At 67.4% G+C, this 25,477-nt stretch overlaps 3 protein-coding genes across 6 annotated transcripts in view; 1 reads left to right on the top strand and 2 right to left on the bottom strand.

Annotated features, from left to right (window-relative positions):
- Window positions 1-5,500, top strand: part of RADIL (Rap associating with DIL domain) — a 68,188-nt gene extending 62,688 nt beyond the window's left edge. For all 4 annotated transcript variants that reach the window (XM_070064334.1, XM_070064336.1, XM_070064335.1 and 1 more), the window contains 6 exons: window positions 2,724-2,874; window positions 3,478-3,668; window positions 3,826-4,141; window positions 4,734-4,873; window positions 5,033-5,172; window positions 5,258-5,500. In XM_070064334.1, the coding sequence (XP_069920435.1) occupies window positions 2,724-2,874; window positions 3,478-3,668; window positions 3,826-4,141; window positions 4,734-4,873; window positions 5,033-5,172; window positions 5,258-5,363 (1,044 nt within the window). In that variant the 3' untranslated portion in view covers window positions 5,364-5,500. The remainder of the gene's footprint in view (window positions 1-2,723; window positions 2,875-3,477; window positions 3,669-3,825; window positions 4,142-4,733; window positions 4,874-5,032; window positions 5,173-5,257) is intronic.
- A 457-nt stretch (window positions 5,501-5,957) lies between these two features.
- On the bottom strand, window positions 5,958-15,364 carry AP5Z1 (adaptor related protein complex 5 subunit zeta 1). Its single transcript, XM_051838773.2, has 17 exons — window positions 15,206-15,364; window positions 13,318-13,455; window positions 13,038-13,224; window positions 10,688-10,832; window positions 10,478-10,587; window positions 10,205-10,373; window positions 9,793-9,933; window positions 9,605-9,642; window positions 9,309-9,471; window positions 8,881-9,059; window positions 8,455-8,597; window positions 8,171-8,311; window positions 7,747-7,858; window positions 7,462-7,559; window positions 7,077-7,209; window positions 6,789-7,003; window positions 5,958-6,703 (listed from the first exon to the last, which is right to left on the bottom strand). Exons 1-17 carry the CDS (start codon window positions 15,244-15,246, stop codon window positions 6,442-6,444), a joined length of 2,415 nt encoding a protein of 804 aa, XP_051694733.2. The 5' UTR covers window positions 15,247-15,364; the 3' UTR covers window positions 5,958-6,441.
- Window positions 15,365-16,570: 1,206 nt separating this feature from the next.
- Window positions 16,571-25,477, bottom strand: part of FOXK1 (forkhead box K1) — a 52,685-nt gene continuing 43,778 nt past the window's right edge. Inside the window, exons 4-9 of the mRNA XM_002723065.5 lie at window positions 25,016-25,162; window positions 24,366-24,559; window positions 23,656-23,822; window positions 23,288-23,572; window positions 22,199-22,423; window positions 16,571-21,673 (exon numbers count right to left, since the gene is read on the bottom strand). Of these exons, the coding sequence (XP_002723111.3) occupies window positions 21,393-21,673; window positions 22,199-22,423; window positions 23,288-23,572; window positions 23,656-23,822; window positions 24,366-24,559; window positions 25,016-25,162 (1,299 nt within the window). The 3' untranslated portion in view covers window positions 16,571-21,392. The remainder of the gene's footprint in view (window positions 21,674-22,198; window positions 22,424-23,287; window positions 23,573-23,655; window positions 23,823-24,365; window positions 24,560-25,015; window positions 25,163-25,477) is intronic.

The following is a 25,477-nucleotide window of genomic DNA, read 5'->3' as shown; positions in this document are numbered from 1 at the left end:
GCCCAGAAAGGGGGGGTGTGCTGGGACTATCTCACCAACCTGCCTCTGCCCCAGTCATCCACCTGTGGCTGGGGGATGCTGCCCCGAGACGCCTGCCCCGTCTCCAGGCCCTGTGACAGTGGCTCTCTTGGTGTGTGTAGGGGTGACCCTGGGTTGTCTGAGTGGGCCTGGTCCAGGCATAGGAGGCCACAGAGTGGATCAGACAAGGGTGGACGGGGGAGGGGCTGTGAGGCATGAGGTGACCGCAGCTGATGGCCGGCGCAGAAGGGGCACTCGGTCCTGCAGCCCCGCCAGCGGCCAGGTGAGGAGGCGGGGCTCCGGCCCCAGGGCAGCGACACTGCATTGGCCGGCTGTGCCCCGCGTTACCAGCACTGGACACAGTGCCCTGGCCGTCCCACAGGTGATGGGCGGAAACCCAGTGCCTGGTGTCTGCCTGCCAGGCAGGCACAGCTCTGGCGGAACCTGAGTGGCTGTGGCGTCGCCAGGAGACGCCTGAGCCACAGGCCCTCCTCGCGCCCATGCAGAAGGGAAGCTTCACTCTCTAGAAGGTTGAGGCCGTGGGGCTGGAGAGCGGGCCAGGCTGCCGCCCCGGGTCACAGCCATCGGGACAGAGGGCGTGGTGGGGGCACCGGCGGCCAGAGGCAGAGCGCGGGACCAAAGGCCCTGGAGTTGGCAGCGCCGGGTGCCTCGGGAAACGGGCGGACAGGTGGGGCTGGGCACAAGGGCGCCCGGGCAGCCATTGTGAAAAGCACCAGCGCTTGGTGGATGGCTGGCGGGAGCCTCGCCCGGCGGCGCACACGGGGAGTGGCCGGGGGGGAGGGCCGAGCTGCCGGCACTGAGGGTGGTTCCCTGTGCATTCAGGTGCGCCTTGTGCTGACGGGGCCTGTCGGCGTGAGGTTGGGGGCGGGTGTTTGCACACTGAGTGCCGTGTTCTGGGAGTTGTGGGTTTTGGATCTTGAGGTTAGGAATGCGCAGCCTGTATTAGAAAGCCATGAAGGCTGAGAATGAGCGATCGTAGAGCAGGAACAGAAAACCAAACCAAAACCCAAACGAGCAGGACAGTGACAAGCCGAAGGCAGTGGGAGAGCAGACAGGTGCGTGGCAGGGGCCGGTGGGGAAGCCGGCCTGCAGTTTCTCAACGAACACTTGCAAGGTTGAGTAGAAGCTTAACAGGGGCCAGCACTGTGGCCCTAGGGTGGGTGCTGTCCCCTGCGGCCCGTGTTGGGGTGCCAGGGCGCCAGTTCCAGCCCTGGCTGCCCGCGTGTACCCCGCTTCCTGCTCCTGGCGCTCTGGAAGACGGCAGGTGACAGCTCCGGGCTCGGGCCCTGCCCCACCCGCACGGGGGATGCAGGTGGAGCTCCAGGTCCCTGGCCGTGGCCCTGCCTGGCCCTGGCCGTGGGCATCTGGGGAGCGAACCAGTGGATTGTTACCACGGCCCTTGTGGAGCAGTGGAGCCCAGAGTTGGTCCCTTGAAAAGTTTAATACAAGAAAATACAAGTTCGAGGATCAAAAATGAAAAGGCGACAGCAAGTAGCTCCTACGGTAAACATCAGCAGAACACTGTATGGCCAAGCTTTTGCTGACATATTTGACAGTTTAGGTGAAATGGACAAATGGGAAAAATGCTTATTAAAACTGACACGAGAGGACATCTAAAAATCCCAGTAGTCCAAATGCATTAACCTGATCTATCACTTAAATCCTTCTCGTAAGGATTCAGACCCAGATGGCTTCACGGGTGACTTGCTTAAAATAATGCCATTATCAGCCAGATTCTTCCCGAACCCGAGATAGGGGATCCTCATCTTAAAACCCAGCCCCACCTCCACACCACGGCCTGGAGGGCCTCACATCACTGTCAGCAGAGTGGAACCCGAAACAGGGAAACGGTTGACAGGAAGGAAGCGGGTGCCAGGCCGGGGCTGGCGGCCTCACTGGCCAACCTGGCCCAGAGAGGCTGCGGACGGCCTGCAGCGTGCTCTGGTCCAGCCGTGCGCCGGTGGAGAAGCTCCCGTGTGCAGTTGACAGGTGTCTACGCAGGCGTGTCTACACAGTCGTGCCTGCAGAGCCGCGGTCCCTGGTAACCCTGCCTGGGAAGGGCCCACGCTCCGCGGCCACGGTGCGGGTAGAGTGTGGTCTGTTTGTCACAGTGAGATGTCGGGGCAGGGATGGACGTCCCAGCGTCCGAGCCGGAGGATTCAGGGCACGGCAGGGGGAGGACGTGTCACGCAGATCCGTGGCTGCTGCTGGGCTCTGGTGCCCGCCTGCCCGCCACGCCACCTGACGTGCAAACGTGGAAGGGGAATGAGCGGTGGCCTGGCGCGGGGCGGCTCCCTTCTCAGGAGCCACGGATGCCCATCGATGCCCACGATGGGCGAGCAGGGTGCAGGCTGGCTGTCTCCGGAGGCCTCCGCCCCCCATCCTGTCAGCCTCGTGGCACCTCCCGTGGCCGGGTCGCTGCTGTCAGCCTGTGTGAGGTCAGGAGCGTTTCCTCAGTGGTCCTTCCTCTGGTGTTGTGGCCATGTGAGGGCCACGTTCACTGGGTGAGGGGCCCTCCTGGGACTGTTGTCTGTCACTGTCCCCTTGGGGCCCTCCCTGCTGTCTCCCTGGCGGGAATGAGAGCCAGGGACCCCGTCCTGCTCTGGCTCTGCCTGTACAGGGTGGGGCTTGGGCCACCTCTTGCACCTGCGGGCCTTTGACCCCATGTTCCTTCCTGTCCCCAGATGAGCTGGGCTGGCCTGCGGGCCGCCTTCCCTGCCCTGAGCCCAGCGCAACTGCACCGGTTACTGACGCAGTACCAGCTGGCCTCTGCCATGGGCCCCCTGAGTGCCTGGGAGCCGGGGCCCCAGGACAGCCCTGAAGCCTTCCAGCTAGGTGAGCAGGGGGAGGGCCTAGGGGGCTGTCAGCCCGGCCCCGGCCCCCTGCCATTGGGCTTCTGTCTCCACCTGGGCCTGTGGACCTGCAAAGAGGGCAGTGCCCTGCTGCAAATCCAGGCTGAGGCCGAAGGGCTCCCTCTCCTGGGGGCGCCAGCAGCATCTGCCGCAGGGCGTGGCCTTGCAGCCCAAGCGTGCGCCGCACACAGGTGTGCGTCCGTGCCTACCTGTGTTGGGGCTGTGTGGCCCCACGCGTGTGCTAAGTCACGTGGTGTTCCTCCACCAGCATGGATGCAGCACACGGGCAGACAGGGCCTTGGTGAAGTGGGTCCTGCGTCCCTCCTCCCCGCCATTCCGTCACGCCTGTGGCCCGCTGTGCCTCTGTGTATGTGTGTGTGTGTGTGTGCGTGTGAACGCCGCGGCGGCGGCTGCTGTGACACGTGCGGGGACACAGGCAGCACGGCCGTGGGGGCTCCAGGCTTGGGGAGTGGGCGGGCAGCCGGGCTGAGGGTGGAGCTGCTCGATGGAGAGTCCAGACGCCAGGGCCCTGCCCCCGCCCTTGGTGGGCCGGAGGGCGCAGGGCTGCTGCTCCCCCCCCCCCCAGAGGACGTCCTGGAGTCCTACGAGCACCCCCCGCCCATCGTGCTGCCCAGCGAGGGCTTCCAGGTGGACCTGGACGCGGAGTGCCTGGACGACAGCATCTACCAGCACCTGCTCTACATCCGCCACTTCCTGTGGGGCCTGCGCAGCCAGGCCGGCTCCAGCGGCAGCGCCACACGGCCGGCACACGGCGAGGTACCTGTGTGCTACAGGGCAGGCCCACCCGTCCTGGCTCAGCTGAGGGGGTGGGCTCGCCTGCTGTGGACGGGACTGACAGGCGTGTCCTCTGATGGCCAGAGGGGCCGGGGGCACGTGTGATCTGGGCCTGACTCTCTCCTTCCCCTCAACCTAGGGCGTGCACCCCATAACTGAGCGACATCCTGGGGGCCAAGGCGGAGCCCTGGAAGCCGCCCCCATCAGCTCCCTTTCTTCTGGAGCTCCCAAGGTGCAGGGCCCCCTGGGAAGGCAGCCCAGCCATAGGGGCCGTGGGGGCCCCCAGCCGGGCCCGCTGCAGGCAGACCCCTCGTGCCTGCTCACGCCTCCCAGCACCCCGCTGGGCCTCGAGTCCAGAGACCCCGACTGGCCTGAGCCCGGCATCCCCTGTGGCAAAGCGCTCCCGGCAGGGCAGAGGAACGGACTGGCCAGCCCCCCAGGGACGGCAGCAGAAGGTGAGGCCAGACCTGCCCCCGGCCCTTGGCTCCAGGTCCGACTGCTCCACCCGTGGGACCCTGGGTCTCTGTGGGCAGGCACTGGCCCCCATCCGGCAGCTGTGGCTTGTCAGCAGGGATGTGGGTCAGGGGGCCCAGGGGTGGAAGCAGGGTGTGTGTGTGTGCACACAGCTGGGTGGGGCCAGGAAAGGCCCTGGGGTGCCAGACTGCCCCTGGGGAGCCCGAGTCTGCGCCCCGGTGTATGTGGGGCTGGGGGATCCGAGTGCCCTGGCCACATCTGAGTATGTCCCGAGGGTTGGGACCACCTGGCAGGGCTGGGCCAGACAGTTCACCTGCTTGCGTGTGTGGAGCTGAGCTCAGACACTTGTCAGGCCGTGGCTGCAGGCCAGTTCCTGGCTCTGCCTGAGATGCCGACCAAGGCAGCCCGAGGGGCACGAGGGTCACTGTGGAGAACCCCAGGCTCAAGGGCAGGCGTGGTGTGGTCAGCAGTGGCAGCCTGGGCGCAGCCACAGGGCAGGGCTGAGGTGCCCCTCCAGGCAGACTGGTCCTTAGTGCCTGTCTGGGGTCCCAGCTGCTGCTCTCTGCCCACCAGGAGACTCCGTGGCCCCTGTGGACGAGCCCCCTCTCGCGCCCTCCAGTGGCAGCTCCAGCACGGACGACTTCTGCTACGTGTTCATGGTGGAGCTGGAGCGAGGCCCCTCCGGGCTGGGGATGGGCTTGATTGATGGCATGGTGAGTTGGCGGGGCCCCAGGAAGGCCCGTGCAGGTGGACCCAGCGCCACCTCTCCTGGGCTTGTCCAGTGATGACCCCCTGTTGTGAGCAAGCTGGGCCCAGCACAGTCGTGGGTGCCAGTGTCCATGGAGCCTGAGGCCTGTCCCCTCCTCACGCAGCACACGCCCCTGGGCGCCCCGGGGCTCTACATCCAGACCCTGCTGCCGGGCAGTGCTGCGGCAGCTGACGGACGGCTGTCGCTGGGAGACCGGATCCTGGAGGTGGACGGCCACAGCCTGATGGGCGTCAGCTACCTGAGGTACCTGCTTGCCCAGGGCAGGGCCCCCTGCAGGCTTTCCCAGGACCCCGCGCTGGGCTGCTCTCACTGCCTTCGTTGATTTCAGAGCTGTGGATCTCATCAGGCGTGGTGGCAAGAAGATGCGGTTTCTGGTCGCCAAGTCCGACATGGAAACAGCCAGGAAAATCCGCTTCCGCACGCCCCCTCCATAGGCAGCCGCAGGGCCGCCCTGCCCGCTAGATGGCGCAAGTCCTGTGTAGCCCTGATTTATACACAGCTCGGACACTCACTCCAGCGTTCTGTGGGTACAGGCTTTACTAGGCAGAGTGAATAAACTGTCTTTCCTATTCTTTTTTTTTTTTTTTTTTTTTCTGACAGGCAAAGAGGACAGTGAGAGAGAAAGGTCTTCCTTTGCCGTTGGTTCACCCTCCAATGGCTGCCGCGGCCGGCGCACCACGCTGATCCGATGGCAGGAGCCAGGTACTTCTCCTGGTCTCCCATGGGGTGCAGGGCCCAAGCACTTGGACCATCCTCCACTGCACTCCCGGGCCACAGCAGAGAGCTGGCCTGGAAGAGGGGCAACCGGGACAGACTCCGGTGCCCCAACCAAGACTAGAACCCGGTGTGCCGGCGCCGCAGGTGGAGGATTAGCCTAGTGAGCCGTGGCACCGGCCTGAAACATACTTCTAAATACTCTATGGTCAAAGAAAATTACCTGTTGGTAATTAGGAATATCTGATATTGAGTGATAAGAAAGTTACTACACCAGTATTAACCAATGTCTCCTAGATATCAGGAAGAGAAAATACTCCACAACTTATTTTTTGACAGGCAGAGTGGATAGTGAGAGAGAGAGACAGAAAGGTCTTCCTTTGCCGTTGGTTCACCCTCCAATGGCCACCGCGGCCGGCACACTGCGCTGATCCTATGGCAGGAGCCAGGTGCCTCCCCTGGTCTCCCATGGGGTGCAGGGCCCAAGGACTTGGGCCATCCTCCACTACACTCCTGGGCCACAGCAGAGAGCTGGCCTGGAAGAGGGGCAACCGGGACAGAATCCAGCGCCCCGACCAGGACTAGACCCTGGTGCGCCGACATCTTTCCTATTCTTGCCTTGGCCTGGTGCTGTGGGCCAGGGCCTGGTGGGGCCGGCACAGGGAGACGCCCATACAGCTCCCTGCCTCCACGAGGTGGCCACAGCTGAGGTAGGGATGCTTCCGTCCAGAAAAGGAACAGATGGGTGCAGTTGCAGGCCCCGTTCTCCCAGGAGGCCTCTCCACCTGGGCTGGTCCTTCAGGCGGGCAGCAGGCCGGCCTCCTGCTCCGCCAGCCGGCTGGCCGTGCGCAGGGCCAGGGGCAGGGCCGTATGCGTGTCACGGTGATAGCGGGGGTCGCACACCGCCATGCTCGGCGTGAGCACGAACTGGGCCACGCTAGGCATCCTGAGCAGGTTGAGCAGCTCCGTGGCCCGCGTGCGCACGGCTGCCACGTCCTCGCCGTGCACGGGGCTGGGGCCCGGGACCCAGGTCCTCAGCTTGGACAGGAACAGAGACACCCTGGGGCGGAGAGGGGCCCAGTTAGCTGGCAGCAGACCGGCCCCTCCCAGCACCCACCCTAAGGCAGCAGGCCAGTCCCGGGCACCTGGGGATCAGGTCCTGGCTGCGGGAGGCCAGCTTGGTGAGCGTGGTCATGAGCGCAGTGATGACCTGGGGCGGGCAGGCGGGCAGGGCAGCAGACGGCCGCGACTGCGTGACCTCGAACAGCAGGGCCTCCAGGGCCTCGAAGAACCTGTTGATTTGCTCCACGGTGCAGCGCCGGTCACAGGTCACGGACAGGTACTCGCCGATGGCCCACACCTAGGCCGGGGACAGAGGCTCAGCCCGGGCTGGCCACGCCTGGGCGAGAGGACAGAGGCGACGCCTGCCTTACCACGCTGGTGACGAGGCTGGCTTTGCTGCAGACGCTGCCCACGTGGCCCACCAGCTCCAGGAGCGCTCGGGCCAGCTCCACCACCAGGGAGGGCTTCCGCTGGCACAGCACCAGGAACTGGCTGCTCAACACCCTGCCGTGAGAGCCGGGTCCTCCTGCTACGGGCGGGCCTGAGACCCCCGCCCTCCCAGCGCTTCCTGCCCCGGGGAGGGGCCCGAGCGGCCCTCAGGCCACACCAGGCAGTGACCCCAGGGGACAGGAGGCTGGCTGCAGGGAACACCCTGGGTAGGGAGGAAGCCCTGAGGGCCGAGACGGGAACCCCGGCCTGGGGCGGAGGAGCGGCCACAACCCTGGGAGGGGAAGACGGCAGCCGCAGCACACGCACCTGTGCACGCGGGCCTCAAAGCCTGGCACCGCGTACAGCAAGTCGCTCCTCTCCAGAAGCAGCAGGGCCAGCTGGCGGGTCAGAGTGTCGTCGGCAAACTGGGGGGTCGCGGCAGAGATGGGCTCAGTCCTGACCCCGCCAGCTGCAGCCCAGGGGTCTCGGAAACCACACCCAGCTGGGGTGTGGCATACGCAGCCTTTCTCTGACCGCCCCCACCCCGGAGCCTGGCGGCTTTCTACACGGGTGGAGGGCAGCACCGCGGTCGGCCCCGGGCAGCGGGCTCACCTGCGTCACGGCTGAGAAGAACGCTTGGAGCAGGGTGGGCACGGCCTCCGCGCACTGCACCACCCGGGCGCAGCCGGCCATGGGCTGCAGCAGCTGGTGGAGCGGGCTCAGCCTGGGGGGGTGGGCAGTGAGGCTGCTGAGCCCCGGCCCCGGCCCCGGCCCCGGCCCCGTGGGGCCTGCAGCGGCAGTACAGCCGGCAGAGCCGTGCGGTCCCGGGCAGCCAGGCCGCCACTGCCCTCCCCCAGGGGCTCGGGCAGGCATTGGGACGCAGTGCGCTCGGGACAGCGGGGCAGCCGGGCCTCAGTCCCCCAACCCCCGGCACCTGGGACGCTCAGGGGGCAGTGGACAGAGCTGACCGCAAGGCCCTGTGCGTGTGCGCAGCCCGGCCGGCTGAGCCCTGGCGCTCCCGGGTGCAGGGCCCCACCTCTCCACGGAGCCGCAGGCCTTGGTGCGCAGCAGGTACTGGAAGAGACCCTGGAACTGCGGGTCCCGCAGGGCCTCCAGGCAGCTGGGGTTCCTGAAGGAGGCGTCCCAGAGCGGCCGCTCGGACGGGGCGGGTGACGACCTGCGGGCAGAGAGGCCAAGGCCAGGCCAGGCCGCGGCTGCAGGCACAGGCGGACCACGCTGACTTGGCCTCCGCCCTCACGGGCACCCACTGGCCAGCACCACGGCGGGTCCCGTCACAGCCCCTCGGGGCCTGGGGCCCACCTGAGCTGCAGGTCCAGCGCCGCGGTGAGGCAGGGCAGGTCCAGCAGTGCGTGCAGCAGCTCCACGGCCGAGCCGGCGTCCACCAGGGCTGGGAGCAGCGCCACGAACTCCGAGGTGAGGGGCGGGCTGTTCCAGGCCAGGAACTGCAGAGGCCACGGCGGCTGTCAGGGTCAGAGACCCGGCCCGGGCGGCGCTGCCGTCTCCGCCTCCTCCCCCACCCCACGCTCTGCTCAGGGAACAGTCTCTTCCAGCCTTCCCAGCCACTCCCGTGCCAACGGCGCCACCCCTCACCTCCCGCCTGCCTCAGGCAAAGGCTGCGCAGGGGCCCGCCGGCTCGCTGTGAGCACTCAGCCCCGGGTCAGGTGGCCGCCCCCGGCCCCACCCCTCGCCCCGCGGTGGCCCTGGCGCTGGGGTGGGTGGACCTGCCTTGAGGAGGTTGGGGAAGCTCCGGCAGAGGATGCCCGTGGCCCTGCCCAGCACGTGCAGGTTGTCCCGGCAAAACTGGACGAACTCCAGCGCCAGCACGGGGCTGTGGAAGAGCTGGGCCGGGACCCGGGTGAACAGCTGCTCGTGGATGGCCTCCGAGTCCACCGCGGCCGCCTCCCCTGGAGAGCGCGGGGCCGTCAGGTCGGGGGCTGTGCCTCGTCCCGGCTGACCGAGTCCCTGTGGCTGGACAGGCCAAGGCTCCGAGACCCCCGCATGGGGGAGCCGGCCCCCAACACAGGGAGACCCTGGGTCCTCAGCCTTGGGTCTCGCGGGCAGCTCTGGGACTCAGTGGGTGACATCTTCACCACTGGTGAGGAACTGCCGCCCTCTGCTGCCCACAGCCCTTCCAGCAACGCGGCCCGGCTCACCGTGGTTCAGGAAGAACTGGGCGAGGGGCAGCAGTGCCCGCACGCAGGCCGGATCCGTGCCCAGCCGCCCGGGCAGCTCCCGCAGGCAGGCCAGTGTGCGGTACAGGAAGCAGGGGTCCTGCCGGCACAGCAGGTCCAGCACCAGCACCGCCTCCACCAGGCACTGCGGGGACACCGCCGCCCCATCAGCCGGACCGCGAGGCCTGGCCGCCGCCACCAGGCACTCCGGGGACACCGCCGCCCCATCAGCTGGACCGCGAGGCCTGGCCGCCGCCACCGCCCCGCGGGCCACTTACGGCTCTCTGCAGGTCCGCGTCCCCCTTCCTCAGGGCTCCTGGGAGGGGAAGAGGGTGGTCAGCTCAGGCATCGGCCTCAGGACAGCCCCAGGCCGGCGGCCGGCGGGCAGGGCGCGCTCCGGGCACAGGCTGCCCGGCGCCAACCCCGGGGCTTCCCCTGCCTGCCCGTCGGCGGGGCGGGCACTCACGCCGGCTGCTCTGCTCGATGAGGCGCTGGCAGTACTCGAAGGCCACCTCCCTCAGCCGCTCCTGGGGGGGCAGCAGGTGGCTGGCAGTGGAGGCGGCGGACAGCACGGACAGCGTGGAGCCCTCCAGCTCTGATCTGTTGTCTGTGGGAGGAGGGGGCGCGCGCTCAGCCCCAGGGCCCGCCTGCCACCGGGCACCCTGGTCTCTCCCCCAGCCCGAGGACGTCCATCCCAGAGAGGCCTGCGGAGCAGCAGGCATCTGTGCACACCCTGTGGGGCGGGGGCCCTGCGGTGCTGACCGAGGCTCCCCGAGGCGGCTAACGCCACCAGGCTGTGCTCTCGGCTCGGCTCCCAGTCAGGCCTGGGCTGGGCCAACACTGTCCCCATCTACCCGCCCTCCCCCCCCACAGTGCACCTGCATCGGGGCCGCCAGGGGCCTCGGGGCCGCCGTGCAGCAGCCATGCCCGCAGCATGGAGAAGGCCTGCATGTTCAGCCACTGGTCCTCGGTGTAGTGCTGGCCCGTGGACAGCACCGTGAAGAAGTCCGTGGCCACCGCCCCATCCACCTCGGTGACGGGGCCTGGCTGTGGGGAAGAGGGAAGGCAGGGCTGCGGGCTGGGGGCCGCGACCCCACCAGGGAACCAGGGCGGGCAAGCTGGGGCGCCCGGCCTGAGCCGCGGGGCCTCACCTGCCGGGCCCTGGGTGCGGAGAAGAAGCCGCCGGAGCGCGGGAGCCCTTGCTGGACGCTGGCGTGGCGCAGCCACTCAAGCAGCCTCTTGCTGAGGGGACCGGTGTGCTCTGCAGGGGTGGGGGCCGCAGAGGGACGCGGTGACAGCCGGGGGCGCACACCCAACTAGGGGCGTGCAGGAGGAGGCCGGGGGTCGCCCCACCTACCTACCTTCCTGGAGGCTGCCCGGGGCGAGGCTGAGGACCTTGGCCAGGACAGGGAGGAGGTGCCGGAGGCTGGGCCCCTCGGGCGGCCGGCTCTCGAGGACTTTGCACACGCGCTGGCCCACGCTGCTGACCTCCTGCCTTCTGTCCCCCTGGGAACGGGCGGCACGTGGGTGTGGCGCAAGCCTTCCCTGCCCCCTACCTCCACCAGGTCCCGAGATGCACGGGTCTGGACGGTGCTTGGGGTGGGAACAGCAGGCGAGCCTGGTCCCCCAGCAGCCTTGGGACGCACGGAGCCAGCTCAGCCTGTCCAGCCCCCAGCTGCTCCCATCTCAGCCGCGGGAGGTCTGGCAGCTCGGGAGGAGCTGCTGGCATCCCACTGGAGTGCCCGTCAAGGCCTGGTGGCTCTGCTTCTGACGTGGTTTCCTGCCGGTGTGCCTGGGAGGCAGCAGGTCACAGCTCAAGTTCCTGGGCCCGGCCAGCCACGCGCGGGGCCTGGGCAGGGCTCCCGGCTCCTGCCTGGTGCAGCCCAGCTGTCTGGCTGTGAGAGTACTGAACCAGGGGATGGACGACTGCACTCCCAGTCTCCCTCGGCCACTGCCTTTCAGAAAACAAAACCACAACCAAAACCCTGGCCGGGGCCTGCTCACCCCTGCAGGCAGCCGCAGGAAAGGGAGACCCTGCCCTGGAGGCCGCAAGCACCAGCTGTCACGGAAACACCCACCGGGGCCGGCGCTGTGGCGCAGCCGGCAGAGCCGCCGCATGGAGGCCGCATCCCGCATGGATGCAGTCGGCTGGCGTCCCGGCTGCTCCGCTTCAATCCAGCTCCCTGCTATGGCCTAGGAAGGGCAGCAGCAGATGGCCCAAGTGCTTGGGCCCTGCACCCGCGTGGGAGACCCAGAGGGAGCTCCTGGCCTCGGCCTGGCCCAGCCACTTGAGGAGTAAACCCGAGGATGGGAGTTCTTTCTCTCCCTCTCTCTCCTTTGTAACTCTTTCAGATACATAAAATAATCTTCAAGACTCCATGGAAAATGCGTATCATGAAGAAACACTATGCCAGGGCCGGCGCCACGGCTCACTAGGCTAATCCTCCACCTTGCGGCGCCGGCACCCCGGGTTCTAGTCCCAGTCGGGGCGCCGGATTCTGTCCCGGTTGCCCCTCTTCCAGGCCAGCTCTCTGCTGTGGCCCGGGAGTGCAGTGGAGGATGGCCCAGGTGCTTGGGCCCTGCACCCCATGGGAGACCAGGAGAAGCACCTGGCTCCTGGCTTCGGATCAGCGCGGTGCGCCGGCCGCAGCGGCCATTGGAGGGTGAACCAACGGCAAAGGAAGACCTTTCTCTGTCTCTCACTGTCCACTCTGTCAAAAAAAAAAAAAAAAAGGAAAAGGAAAAAAAGAAACACTATGCCAGAACTCCCACGTTTTGTGCTAAAGTAAATTTTAAATTTCATTTTCCTGTAAAGTTTTTTCCCCCAAAGAAACATCACTTAGTTGAGAAGCGGAGAGCAAGCGAGCGCTCCCACCTGCTGGCTCGCTCCTTAAACGCCCACAGCGGCGGCACTGCAGGCTGAGCCTCGACCCGACCACCAGAGCCCTCACAGCCACCTTGCGGTGTGGGTGCTGACGCGCCCTGCGGGTGCTGACGCACCCTGTGTGCTCTGACGCGCCCTGTGGGTGCTCTGATGCATCCTGTGGGTGCTGACGCGCCCTGTGGGTGCTCTGACGCGTCCTGTGGGTGCTCTGACGCGCCCTGTGTGCTCTGACGCGCCCTGTGGGTGCTCTGATGCATCCTGTGGGTGCTGACGTGCCCTGCGGGTGCTCTGATGCACCCTGTGCGCTCTGACGCACCCTGTGGGTGCTGACGCGTCCTGTGGGTGCTCAGACACGCCCTGTGCGCTCTGATGCACCCTGTGGGCTGCCCACTCCAGGGGCATGGCAGAAATGCTGCGTGGTCTGGGATTTGGGGATGGGGTCCCAGGGGACCAAAAGATGTGGGTCCTGCTGAGTGGGGTGGGCTGGTCAGCACCGTGAGCAGCCGAGCGCTGCCCCGACACCTGCGCCCCCAGGGCCTCCTAGGCACTCACCAGGCTGTCTGGTCCCTCCCGATGGGGTGGGGCGGTGTGGAAGCCACCACAGCCTTCCCCTGGGACCACCGTGCGGTGCAGGTCTCTCAGGGACTGAAGCTCACCCCGTCAGCTCCGTGTCTCCCACAGCAACCAGGCGCACGCGGGCAGCACACGGGAGAAAGGCACGCCCAGGGGCAGCCAGAGCCTGCCCGGAGCAGCCCCGGCCCCGGGGCCTAAAGACAGGGAAGGGGGCGGGGAGCACCCGAGGCCGAGCTGGGTGCCCACAGCGCTACCTGGGCTAAGAGGACGGAGGCCAGCAGGCTGAGCTGCCGGGCGTCGTGGGCGTGCTCGCAGGACAGGCTCAGGCTGTCGTAGGGCGACATCTCTCGCAGGATGGCGGCACAGAGGACCTGCACTTGCTCGGGGCCCGTGGGCGAGCGGAGGGGGGCCTGCAGCAGGTCCACGCACGACTTCTCCAGCCTGCGGGGCGGGACCCCGGCCCCCGTCACCGCCGAGAAGCCGGCCCGGGCCCTCCCCCGCGGGACGCTGTCGGCCGGGTGCCGCCACACTCACCTCCGCGGGTACTTGGTGGCCGAGACGATGAGGAAGAGCCTCTGCAGGCCGTCGACGGCCTCGGGGCCCGCGTCCTCCGCCCCCAGCAGCTGGCTGAGCCGCGAGCAGAACTGGCGCAGCTCCCCGTCCTCGATCTCTCTGGACAGAGAGGCGCGCGTGGGCTCCGAGGGCCCGGGGGGAGGACCCCCCCTTGGCCAAGCGCTGGCTGGGCGCTGGGAGGCGCTCTCGGGCCGGGTGACCCCGTCTCACGGCAGAGCTGCCGCGGTCCCAGCCTTGTTACCCTGGGAGTAGGCGGAAAGCCTTGGGCATCGGGGGTCGGCTGTGGTCGCCTGCCACGAGGTGGCGCCCCCGAGCCTCTCACTCCTGGGGGCGCGGGTCCGGAGAGCGGCCTTACAGGACAGTGACTTTCCCATTCTAGTCCTCAGCCGGCTTCACCCGGAACGCACCTGCTCAGCGCCGGCCACGGGGGAGACCGAGCAAACCCAGCGTGCACCTGCCAAGGTGGAAGGGGGAACGCGGGCGCCCCCTGCTGGCGGCACAGGATGTGTGCACCCAGGAACTGTAGTCGGGGGCTCTGCGCGGCCCCTCGTTTTATTTTCGCTTTTTTTTTTTTCTTCAACTGGCTAGAACCGAAGCCGACCACCCTGGAGAAGGTCGCAGCCTGCTGCCGCCCCCCCACTGGATCTCCTCGGCAGTCTCCATAAAGCACCGTCCGCCGGACCCTTCCCAAGCCCCCTGCCCTGCAGTCTGACCCAAACTCCTACAGAGCCGGCGGGGCCCTCAGGTCCTGCTCCTCTCACCTCCGCCCTTCCCGAAGCCTCCCTCTGGCTGCCTCTTCCTCCTGGAGCCCCCACCCTCGTGACCGGGCACCTCCCCCCACCCCCGCCTCCGCGTGCACTGCTCTCTCTCCCCGGGCTTTTCCCCGTGTTGGAAGCACGCAGGGAAACGCGCAAGCCCATCTCGAACCCCAGCTCTTCAGCTGCAGCCGGTCCCCGTGAGGCCTCCAGGGACCCGAGGCAGCTCCTGCCTTTTAACTCGGGCTCTGCCCACACAGACACAGCGAGGGGAGGGGGGCGGAGCTGTGGGGTCCCGGTGGTGGACCCGGGAAGCAGCAGGTGCTGGCCCAAGGGAGTGGGGAGCCGGGATGGAATTCTGGGCTCCTGACCTCGGCCTGGCACAGCCCTGGCCATTGAACTACAGGAAGGCAGACCTGCCACTCTGCCTATCAATCGATCATAAATCAGTAACACGGGAGAGCGCCTGCCTTAGTGCCGAGCCGCGCGCCCAGCAGGTGCTGCTCATTCAATCCGGCCCAGGGACCCAAGGAAGGGCGGAGCGCCTCGGGCCCACTCGGCGCCAGGGGTTCTCGCGGCTGTTGGGCCAGGGCTCGGACGCTGGACCTCCAGACCCCGCGGCGACCCCCAGGGCTCCCGTCCCCTCCCACCCCCGCGTCCAGCTCCGAGTCCGGATCTGTGTGTGTGCCAGCCTCCCGCGCGCTCCCGGCCCCGGCCGCGGCCACTCTGGGTGGACGGCGCGGCCGCGGCCGGCTGCCGGGTGAGGGGAAGGGGGCGCTCACAGGGGGTCGGCCCGCGTCCCCTAGGAGCAGAGCAGGGCCGGCACCTCTGCACCCGGCCAGTGCATCCGCCGCGGCCGACTCGGAAGCCAGGGCTGCCGGCTACCCCAGCTCCGCCGCCCGACGCAGGCGGTCCCCGCCACGCCTGTGACCACGCCGCGGGGCCGGTCCTCCGCTCCTCCGGGGACCACCTGGCGCTGCCCCGGCCTCCCCATCCCGCTCCCGGCCGGCGCCGCCCCCTGTCAGCGCGGCCAGGGGCCGAGACCCACACCCGGGCGACCTGGGGAGGCGGAGTGGGCCGCGGCGTCCCCGCACCTGGCCTGGTGGAGCAGGCTCTCCGCTCCCGCCGAAAACATGCCGGCGCCGCCGTCCACGGACCGAGCGGGCCGCCGAGACGCCAGCCGCCGCGGCCCGGCTCGCTTCCGGAGTCGCGTCACGTGAGCCAGGCCGCCCCTGCCGGCGCAGGCGGCTTCCGGGGTCGCGTCACGTGCCGCGTCACGTGGGAAGGGCCGGCCGGCCGCCGGCCAATGGGCTTTGGCGTGGGGTGTCTTGGGGGCGGGGTTAGGGCCTGGTGGTTCTCGCGGCTCGGGACCAGCTTGAGCCCGGGCGGGTCCGGCGCGCAGGTTCGGTCCCCGCTCCGTGCGCTTCTGTCTCGGGCGCGGTGGCGAGTTCGCGACGGCGACTGGTGGCGAGGACTGGGCGTGCGCCCCTCGCAGCCCGGCTGCACCCCTACAGGAACGCCGCGCCCCCTGCGCGGGCTCCGCCGCAGCCGCGCCCGCCCCGCGGGGCCGCTCCCCTTGGTGCGTTAGGGACCCGACCGCGTCCCGAACCCCGGGACTGGCCGTCCTCACAGTTCCCCAAAGGGCACAACCTCGGGGGCCCGTCGGAGGGCCTCGCGCGCTGGCCACGCCGCTGGCCACCCCGGCGCAGCCGTCAGAGAGCACCGACCCCCGACCCCGACCCCCGACCCCGCGGGCTGGTCTTGTCCAGTGGACTCGGCTGTCCTCGTGCTGACCGTTTCCAGATCTGGGCGCGGGTGGGGAGAGCTGCGGAGCGCGATGCTGCAGCTTCCGCGGCGGCCCCGCGCCCCGTTCTCCCGGCTGGACCCCGGCTCCGCGCGTGCCCGCCGCCCCGTGTATTCGGTGCACGCTGTCGCTGGAGCAAACGTGCAGTGATGACCCTGGAAGGGGGACCGCGGCCAGCGATGCTCCTGGGGGAAGCCGCTGCTTCTCGCCCCCGCAGACACAAGGGAGCCTCAGTGGAGCGGACATCCGTTTCGGAGCACAAAGCTTCAGAAGCCACGCGCGCTCCAAGGCCTTGGTGAGGATCCTGCGATGCTCACGGGGCCTCCAGGCGGGCAGGAGCCTGGATTGGCCCCGTGTGAACCCCCAACACCCCGCTGTGGAGCCCTCGGGAGCCCCGCCCGGCCCCCGCGGGAAGAGGCCGGGTCTCTGGGTCAGTGCCCGGAGACGTGCGTGCGCAGGTGCAGAGCGGAGGCTCCCCCAGGCCACCTGCCGAGGGCGGCCGAGGCCTTGTGGGTTTGCCGCTGCGCAGAACCGGAGAGGGGGGCCGGTGGAGGCGCGAGGCCGCACCAGCGCCCGTCCCCGGGACGGCCCGGGCCGGGCGACCCGGCTGCCCGGCGGTCACCGCCACGCGCAAGGACCACCTGGAGCCCCAAGGTCGTTTCTTTCATAGATAATTTTATTTCTGGTTATAGAAACAAATGCTAAGAGGAGAAACAAAACTTCCCCATCCACATCCAACAATTTAATAGATAAAAAGAACAGTTAAAATAAATGGAAAAGGTAGAAATTTTAAACTTCGTTATAGCTTTAAAACATTAACGTCTGATACAATTAGAAATCACATTCAGAGCTCGAATTTTTTTTTTTTTAAAAAACGTATGGCTCCTTATTAAAAAAAAAAAAAAAAACACTGTAGCCCACGGAAGTGAGAAGGCACCCGGCGTGGGCCTGGCGGCTTTCTGTCCCGAGTGCCGGTGTGGGCGGCCGTGGGCGTGGGGTGGGCGCTGTGCCGGGACTGGACCCGCATGGCCCGAGCCCTGGAACCAAGGTGCCCGCCTGCTAGGATACCACTGCTTTTTAAAGCGCTGATTATTAGACATATTGTGAAAAAAAAATACGTCACTGTAAAAAAAAAAAAACCACACTCATACACACTCGCACACTCTCTCACACACTCACCCTGAACACCCGCCCCTCCCCCCGAATTATTTTTACAGGAGAATCCTCGTTCAGGTAAGGAACAAAAAGTCTCCCTCCCGCACGTGGGCCTGTGGGACACAGCTCAGTCTGGGGACAGACCCGGGACACAGCGCCCGCCGCTCCTCCCGACACAGAAGTGAAGCCACCTTGAAGGGGGACATGGAGGGCAGAGGGGGCCTAACGTGTTATCTGAAACCCCCATCCTTATGGATTTAAAAAAGAAGAAGGAGAACGAACGTGGACCAGCTAACCCGACAACGTGGAGCCGTGGCACAGTTTCACATCCACGCTGGCCGGTGAGCCTCGTGCAGGGGGAAAAACTCATGACAATAAAACGGCTACTTATGTAGTCACGGCTCTTACTCCGGCTCAGCCGACACCCTTGGCGGACAGTTCTAGAAGCTGCTCCCAGGACAGGGTCTTTGCCCGGGGGCCACCCTGGGCCCCGTGCCCCATGCACAGCAGAGCACCCGTAAGCACTGGGATGGTCCCAGACTCTTCTGACTTTGAAGGTAACAGGGCAGGAGGCAAACAGGTGACAGAGGGACTTGGGGTCTGCCACAGCCCCTGCAGCTGCCGCTGGCCCCTGGAGGGTCCCCCTCAGCCAGGGGCCACTGCTCCGGACCCTCGGTCTTCTCGCTACTTTCTGACTGTGAGGGCAGCGGTCAGTTGCCAAGAGCCCTCGGGAAGCTGCCTATGACACAGCGAGTGCTCAGCCCAGAACCGGCCCGGGACCCCGAGGCTCGGGCCAAGGCGGTGCACCCCAGGCCTGCCCTGCGGTGGGCAAGAGCGCCCGGAGCACTGGCTGCAGCCGTCCTGCCTGGGCTGATCCGCCACGTGGGGGGACAGGGGCCTCCTGCTGCCCGCCCTCCTCTGCCTCTCCAGCTGCCTTCATCCTCTGTGTTCACCCCCACGGACTCCCACCAGCCCCGGGGCTCCCATGCACCCCACATGCCCAGCGGCACCTGCACGGGGTTCTGCAGCGTCCGCTCCAGCAGCAGAGCTGGACCAAGTCCTGCCCCCAGGAGAGGACGCAGGCAACCCGCGAGGACTTTCGTGAGAGCATTTTCCCTAAACAGAGTCTGTGAGGTGGGTCCGTTGGTTATTTCAGTTCAGAAAAAATGGTTTTACCTCAAAACCCTCTCCCAAGCAGCCGGAACTTCAGGGGTGGGGTGGGGGCAAAGCGAGCAGCTCCAGGCAGGACGGTCCCTTCTCCGGACGCACCCGGCCCGCGGCACCCAGGCCATGCGCGGGAAGTCTGCCCACAGAGGCTGGGGCAGCCGGGACGCCGGCAGAGCGCCGATCCCCGGTCACCAAGGGTAGCAGCTTTGGTAGGGGATGAAATCGCAAGCAGCAGGTGTCCTGCACCAAACTCTAGTACAGCATCAGCGTGTGGCCGCTGCGAACCACGTCCTGAGCGTTGAAAACCCGAATTGGGGACAGACACAAGGGCAGAGGGAGAGCTCAGAGACACGGGGGACGCCGTGGGAGACACAGGTGGGGGCCGGCGGGGAACGTGCGCCCGAGCCTGTCCCACACGCACCCCCAAGGTGGAGCCACGCTGTCCCCAGGGCGGCAGGTGCAGCCTAAGTCACGGCCATTACCAGCCTCGCGCCCTGGTGGAGGTCCGGCACCGGCCTCCGGCAGCCCGGCTCCCAGGCGGTGCACGGGGCTCCCGTCCAGCCGGCTCTTCGCCTGCAGTCACAAGCATTTTTGTGACCTGTGCGGGCGCCCTGGCTCCGCGGGGCCCCGGGGTGGACGTGGGCACTGAGTGTCCCGTGGAGAACCGACTCCTCGGCTCTGAAAGCCGGGGGAAATCCTTCCTTTTTCTCTCACGTTTTCTTGTTTGCTCAGACGCAGCCTCATTCCTGCTCCCCCCCGCCCAGGGTGGGGGCTGCTCCCCACACCGGCTCCGCCTGGGAGCCCCTGCTTGGTTTGGGAGGAGTCAGGAGCATTTGCTGAGCTTTGCTAGGACCGGGGAGGGACAGAGGCCCAGGGGCAGGTGGCTGGGTCCCAGCCTTGGCTGAATGCCCCTGGGGACGGGCGGCCTGCAAATCCGTTCCCTCCTGGGGAGCAGGACCACGGGCGCGGGCAGGAGGCTCACCTGCCCCTGACCCCTACCATCCTGGAAACAGCATGCTGGCCCTTGTCTAGTGCGGGGCGGTCATGGGCGCCTCAGAGCCGAGGGGCATGGCCTTCTGGTCCCCTGGCCTGGGCTCCTCCGTGTGGCTGGGAGGCCCTCGTGTGGTCACTAGGCACTGGGGGGCCTCTGGCTGGAGTCACCTCCTCGGGCTGGGCTCTGGCTAGTCCTGGGCCTCTGGCCACAGTTCCAGGTCAGGCTCTAGCGTGAGCCAGGCACACGACCCAGTCAGATGACCAAAAACCCTTGGAAGACCTCCTGCTGACGAACCCAGAGGAGAACAGCTTGGGCCCTGGCCCGAGCCGGCTGAGCTGAGCCGAGCCCCCAGGGCATGAGCCTCGCTCAGCCCCTCCTCCTGGTCCTTCAGCAGCCCCACGACGTGACCCGGAGTCTGCCCCGGCTGCCCCTGCTGTGCCGGGAGCCGGAGCAAGCAGCGAGACCCTCCCCTGGATGGCAGACGGCACAGGGACCAGGATGCCCCAAGCCAGGCATGCAAGGGCGAGCGAGCAGAGAGGACAACGGGCTCCAGGTCCGCACCCCGCGTGGACCAGGGTGGCCTCCCCGAGGGAGAGAGCCCCCAGACCACAGAAGCCCCCGCCAGCTCCGGGGTACGTCACAGTGAGGGAGGGAGGGACGCGGCCAGCACTACGGGCAGTGCTCTGACCTGAGCCGCACTGGAACCCCCCTCACTCTGCCCTCGCGCACCCGGCCACACACACACACACACACACACACACACCAGCCACGGTGTGCACGGCGGCTTGCCTGGCTCGCCCCTCCCGCCCCCCGTCCTCTGAAACCCCACACAGGGCGGCCCACGCGCACGTCACGGACAGCCGACTTCACACGTCCGACCCGCACACACCGGCACGGCCCACCTCGGGCGGGATGCTGCGGCCCCTCACTGTGCAGGCACCGGAGGGCTCTGGCTTTCTCAGCAGGGGTCAGAGGCGGCGCTGCTTCCAGCTGTGGCCACGGGCAGCGTGGGGTCCCTTCCAGAAGTCTCGGGGAGGCTGTGGCTCGACTCCTGCTCCCGGCCGGAGCTCACGCGACTTCCTCAGCGTCCTGTCTTCCGTTTCTCACGATGTCAGAAGCAAACCCAGCCGGGCGGGCACGAGGGGCGTGGGAGGTAGTTTTCTTTCCGCTGATCGACCAGGGATCCTGGGCTCGAGGCTGAAGCAACCATTCCCACGCCGCAGCGACGGCCGGTGGAGGGGCGAGGGAGCTGGCTCTGGGGACGGCTGCAGCCCTCGGCTCCCGTCCACTCTTCCAGACGACGAAGTGCAGCAGGCGGACGCCCAGCCCCGGCCCTGGGCTCACCTTCCATCCAGGGAGCCGCACCTGCAGGGCCCCTGCAGGAAGCCACCCGCCTTTCTTGGAGTTAACACAGAGCGGTGGGCTCCCTGCCGAGCGCCGGACCGGGGCCAGAACCCCGGGCCGTGTGGACGGAAAGCTCAGAAACTCCGCGTCCCCAGGGTGCCCGTCTCAGGGGTATGGGGAGCTTCAATGCCATGTGTGAGCCAAACAGGAAACGCGGGGTCCAAGGCCAAATCGGACCGCCCGCCCACCTCCCAAGTAATGCTGATCCTTTCTCTGCGGCTTCCAGGGAGACGCCCCGCCTCTCCTGCCCGCGCCAGCCCTGTGCACGCAGGGACGGCCCCTCGCCTCCTTCCGGGCAAGGCTTCGGCCTGGCCACGCTGCGGTTCAGTTCTGTCCTCCTGGGGGGCGAGGGCTGCTCTGTCCACACGGGACGCTGGGCCAGGGGCTTCCTGCTGGCGGCGGCCTCCTCTCGCTGCTTTCGTTGGGGTCCGGGCTGCTGCCTTCTCCCCACGCTGGGCAGACAGGCCTGGGGCGAGAAGGTGGTGCCGGGGGAGAAGAAACAGAGACAAAGAATCCCAGGGTACACAGTCGGGGTCTGAACGCATTTATGTTTTGTCTGAACCACGGGAGGATGGGAGAGGGACGGGAAGGGCCGAGCGTGCCGGGCGGCGGGTGGCCGCCTGCCCGCGCAGCACGGGCCGTGGGCGGGCAGCAGCAGCGGCAGCGCTTTCTCCTCGGTCCCAGTGCAGCCGTTGGCAGAGTCGGGCCCGGCTCGGGAGTTGCTGTTGGCGTGAGTCCCACTCCGCGGGCCGTGACGTCACTCGCCGGTGCCAGGGCCCGGGGGGCTGGCAGCTGTGCTGCCCCCCGCCTGGGCGCCTGCAGTCCCATTGGGCTCCTCCACCCGGGACCTTTTGACCTCGGGCTCCCCGGTGGGAGAGGCAGAGGCGGTGGTGGTGGTGGCCGGGGTGGTGGTGGCGGTGACTGTGGCCACGCCCACTGCTGCTGGCTCCTCGGGCCCCACCTCGCACACCCGTGTGACCACCACCGGCGTGGACGAGCTCGCCTGGGCTGCGAGCAGCTGCAGAGGGCTGGTGAGGGCTGGGAGAGGAGAAGGGAGAGGTTACTCGGGAACTCTGGCCAGGACCCCCACCGGTCAAACGGCCCACGGAGGAGCCCGCGGGCTCATCACCCAGCGGCCACAGTAGCGCCAGGCCCAGCCCTCGGCTGGCTCCAGCCTTGCTCTGCCCTGTGGGGCTGGGGTACTGGCCCCTCCCTGCCCACCTGCCAGGCGGCCCGGGCTTGGGCCTTCCCTGGCCACCGCCCGTCTGGACCCTCTGGCCTCCTAGAAGGCTCACCTCTCACATCGCCCTACCCTGAACCACCAGGAGAACCCACCCTGGGGACCCCCTGCGCCGGCCGGGCCTGAGCTCCATGGCAGGGGCATCTGGCTTCCGCCGTCAGCACCCCACCTCAGCACTAACTGTGACGACCCCAGTGCTGGCACAGAGCAGGCCTCAGCCAGCGCTCGGGCCGGCCGCTCGGCGATGCTGGGAGCTGTTCCCGCCCCGGGGCGGCCCCGTGCACAGTGCGCGGTGCAGGGCATGGAGAAGCGGCTGGGCTCACCGTAAGCGCTGCCGGCTAAACTGTTGGTAGGCACTGCGTGCTTTCCATTCTGAGTGACGGCGCGGACGGGGAGGTGGTGCTGCCCGATGGTCACGGGGGCGGCCGGCTGCAGGATGGTGACCGTGTGTCCCGGGACCGCAGGGGCCATCTGGCTGGCCACCGTCTGAATGACCCGGCTGGCCGCAGGGATTGTGGCAAATGCAATGGTGGGTTTTTCTTCCAATCCTGTGGGGACCAACTGTGTCAGAACTGTGGACCCACGAGGCCAGCATGCCCATGTGCCCAGCCACGGACTGGGAGGACGGGCTCCCGGGAGGAAGCTGGGGCCTGGCCTGCGGTGCGGCGGGTTAAGCTGCCACCTGGCTCGGGCATCCCATGTGCGAGCACCAGGCTGAGTCCCAGCTGCTCCACGGCCTATCCAGCTCTCTGCGAATGCGCCTGGGAAAGCAGTGGACGATGGCCCAAGTGCATGGGCCCCGGCGTGCACCTGGGAGACCTGGATAGAGTTCCAAGTTCCTGGCTTTGGCCTGGCACAGCCCCAGCCACTGTGGGCATTTGAGGAGTGAGCCAGTGGGTCCAAGAGCTTTCTCTCCTCTCTCCTTTAGATAAATAAATCATGAAAAGCAACAACCAAAAAAAGGACACCCCACAGAGGAAACAGGTAACAGGGCTTGAAGGAAAACAATGAATAGGGCCATAAGAACCCCTCAAACATGGCCACTGCAGAGGGCACCTGAGAAGGAGGTGGCATGTTGCCCCGCGGTGCTCGGAGAGCCACGCCGTCACCACTCAGCCAGACGCAGGCTTCCCCTGGCTCTGTCCGGAACCCCGGGCACTGCCCAGCAGGAGGCACCACTCGCTGGCCCCCATCCCTGCGGCCAGGGCTCCACGGGAAACCCCAGCTACGTCTCCCCGCGACTCCTCACTGTGGGTGTGACGGAGCCTCTGACCAGGCCACTGTTCTTCTATGCAGGACCCCGTGCCCTAGTTCAGTGGCAGCTGGGTGGGGGGCACCAGCAGGGGGCACCTGGGCTGCATGGCATGGAGGTGGACAGACAGGCTCCCAAAAGGACAGCGGGGGCACGTTACCTCTGGCTTCACCGCCCAGGTCCAGCACGGCCGAGCCCACTGCGTCGTGGGGGCCCCCGGCCGAGCCCTGGCTGGTGAGGATGTACCCGTTGGCGGAGCTGGCAGCGGTGGTGACCACGCGGACCATGGTGACGGTGGGGGCCTGCTGCACCACGTGGATCGCGTGGCCCGAGGGCTGCTGCGAGGTCACGAGGGAGGCCGGCATGTAGGCCACTGGCTTGGCCACGAGGTTGGACGGCCGGGGGGGCACAGCCATGACCACTGGCTGGGCGCTGACGGGGGAGCCTGGGAGGGGACAGAGAGCGACCGTGACACCAGCACCCCGGCCCTCCCCTGCCACGTCCCTGAGGGGACCCAGCGAGCCTTACCGGGTGCGCTCTGGGAATACCGGTACTCAGGAACGGAGGCTGACTTTGACCCAAGGTCAGGGTCATGTGGGACGGGCGAGCCCTCCCGGGACAGACACTCTGGCGTCTGCAGGCCGCTGGAACGAGGGGACGTGAGCCCAGGGTGGGTGGGTGAAGCGGGAGCACTCCTACGGGAGAGGGAGAGAACACGGGAGGTGACACACTACGCCTGCCAAGGCCAGGGAGGGAGGCCCCGGCGGTGACAGGGACCCTGGCGTTGGAGCTCCTCCGTGGGGCCATGTGGCGGGAGCCTCCTGGTCAGCGCCATTTACTTCCTGGAAAGCACCCTCTGTCTGCCACACCCCAAGGTGGCTCAGGTGCTGTGAAAACCACCAGCATCTGACGGGACCCACGGGACCGGCCCCCTGGGAGTCACCGGGCCATCTGACGGGACCCACGGGACTGGTCCCCTGGGAGTCACCGGGCCAGACCCCAACACAAACGCAGCCTCATACAGCATGGTGGGGGACAGAAAGCGCAGAGTCCGGGCGGGGGTGGGGTGCGGGTTTTCCCTGGGGAGGCGGCTGAGCACCTAGGGCTGCGTGTGTGGTCCGGGAGGGTGCCGCTGCGGCTTCCTTGTGCCAGGATCTGTGCTCTCCCTCCCCCTGCCCATAGGCTGCTTTTAGGCCCACCCCCCATCTCTGTCCAGGCGGGCCACAGGGGACACACACCTGGAGGACAGGGGCCCAAAGGGGGTGCGGAAGCAGGACACGCCCCGCTGCCGCCGCTTCCGGAACGCCTGCTCCACCAGCTTGGCCTCGGAGGCCGGGTCGATCCGCCAGAAAGACCCCTTGCCCGGCTCCTCCTGGGAGCGAGGGACTTTGATGAAGTAGCGGTTCAGCGAGAGGTTGTGGCGGATGGAGTTCTGCAGGGGGAGATGGGGCGAGTCACCGGTGATGGTGGGGACGGGCCAGGCTTGTGGCTCCTCCCCGCAAGTCATCAGCAACCACCAGTCTTTACAAAGGCAAACGGCAAGGCCAAGCCCAGGGGGCCGTCAGTGACAGGGAGAAGGCGTCGTGCAGGGCTCGACACACGTCCTGAGATACCGGCAGGGGCCACCACGCCTGGCACCCACTAACCCATGGGCCACGCACACCATCCGCTGGCAAGTGCCCGCTGCAGATGGACGGCATCCAAGGGCCGCCTGCGGCCGCCTTGGCAGCACCAGACCCGGTGGTCTCCCAGCCTGGGCCGGGCGTTCCCACCCCTGCTTTGGGCGGTGTGCGGGGCACCTAGCCCGCCCTCCCCGGCTCTGGGTGTGGAGGGCGAGCGCCGTGGGAAGACCCGAGGAGGGCACGGCGGACGCGCCGCCCGGCCTCACCTGCCAGCCCTTGTCGGCGGTGCGGTAGTAGGGGTAATGCTTGGTGATGTGTGCGTAGATGCCGCTGAGCGTGAGCTGTCGGTCCTGGGCCGAGGAGATGGCCTGCACGATCAGCTGCGCGTAGGAGTACGGCGGCTTCGACTCGTCCTGAGGAGAGGCGGGGACCCCAGGCTCAGCCTCAGACCCCTGCCCGTGCGTGTCCGGCCACACCAAGGACGCGGCTCACTCCCCCCAGCGTGTGCAGCTGCCCGCCGGGCACTCATGCTAGGCCAGGATCCGCCGCGGGGCCTCCCGGAAAGGAAGAAGCAGGCCCTCCTCGGCTTCATTCCAGAACTCAGAACGTGGCCTCCTCAGCAAGTGAATTGTGTTTTAGATGCAAACGGACGAAGACACGAGGTCGCAAGGAAAACGTGTCTTTCTTCTCCACCACCACGGTGAAACTCGGCCAGGAGCAGGTGGGAG

The sequence above is a fragment of the Oryctolagus cuniculus genome, chromosome 19 (assembly GCF_964237555.1).
Source record: "Oryctolagus cuniculus chromosome 19, mOryCun1.1, whole genome shotgun sequence".
NCBI classification, from domain to species: Eukaryota; Metazoa; Chordata; class Mammalia; order Lagomorpha; family Leporidae; genus Oryctolagus; species Oryctolagus cuniculus.
Note: the sequence above shows the minus strand (reverse complement) of the source record. Positions and strands in the feature narration are given on the sequence as shown.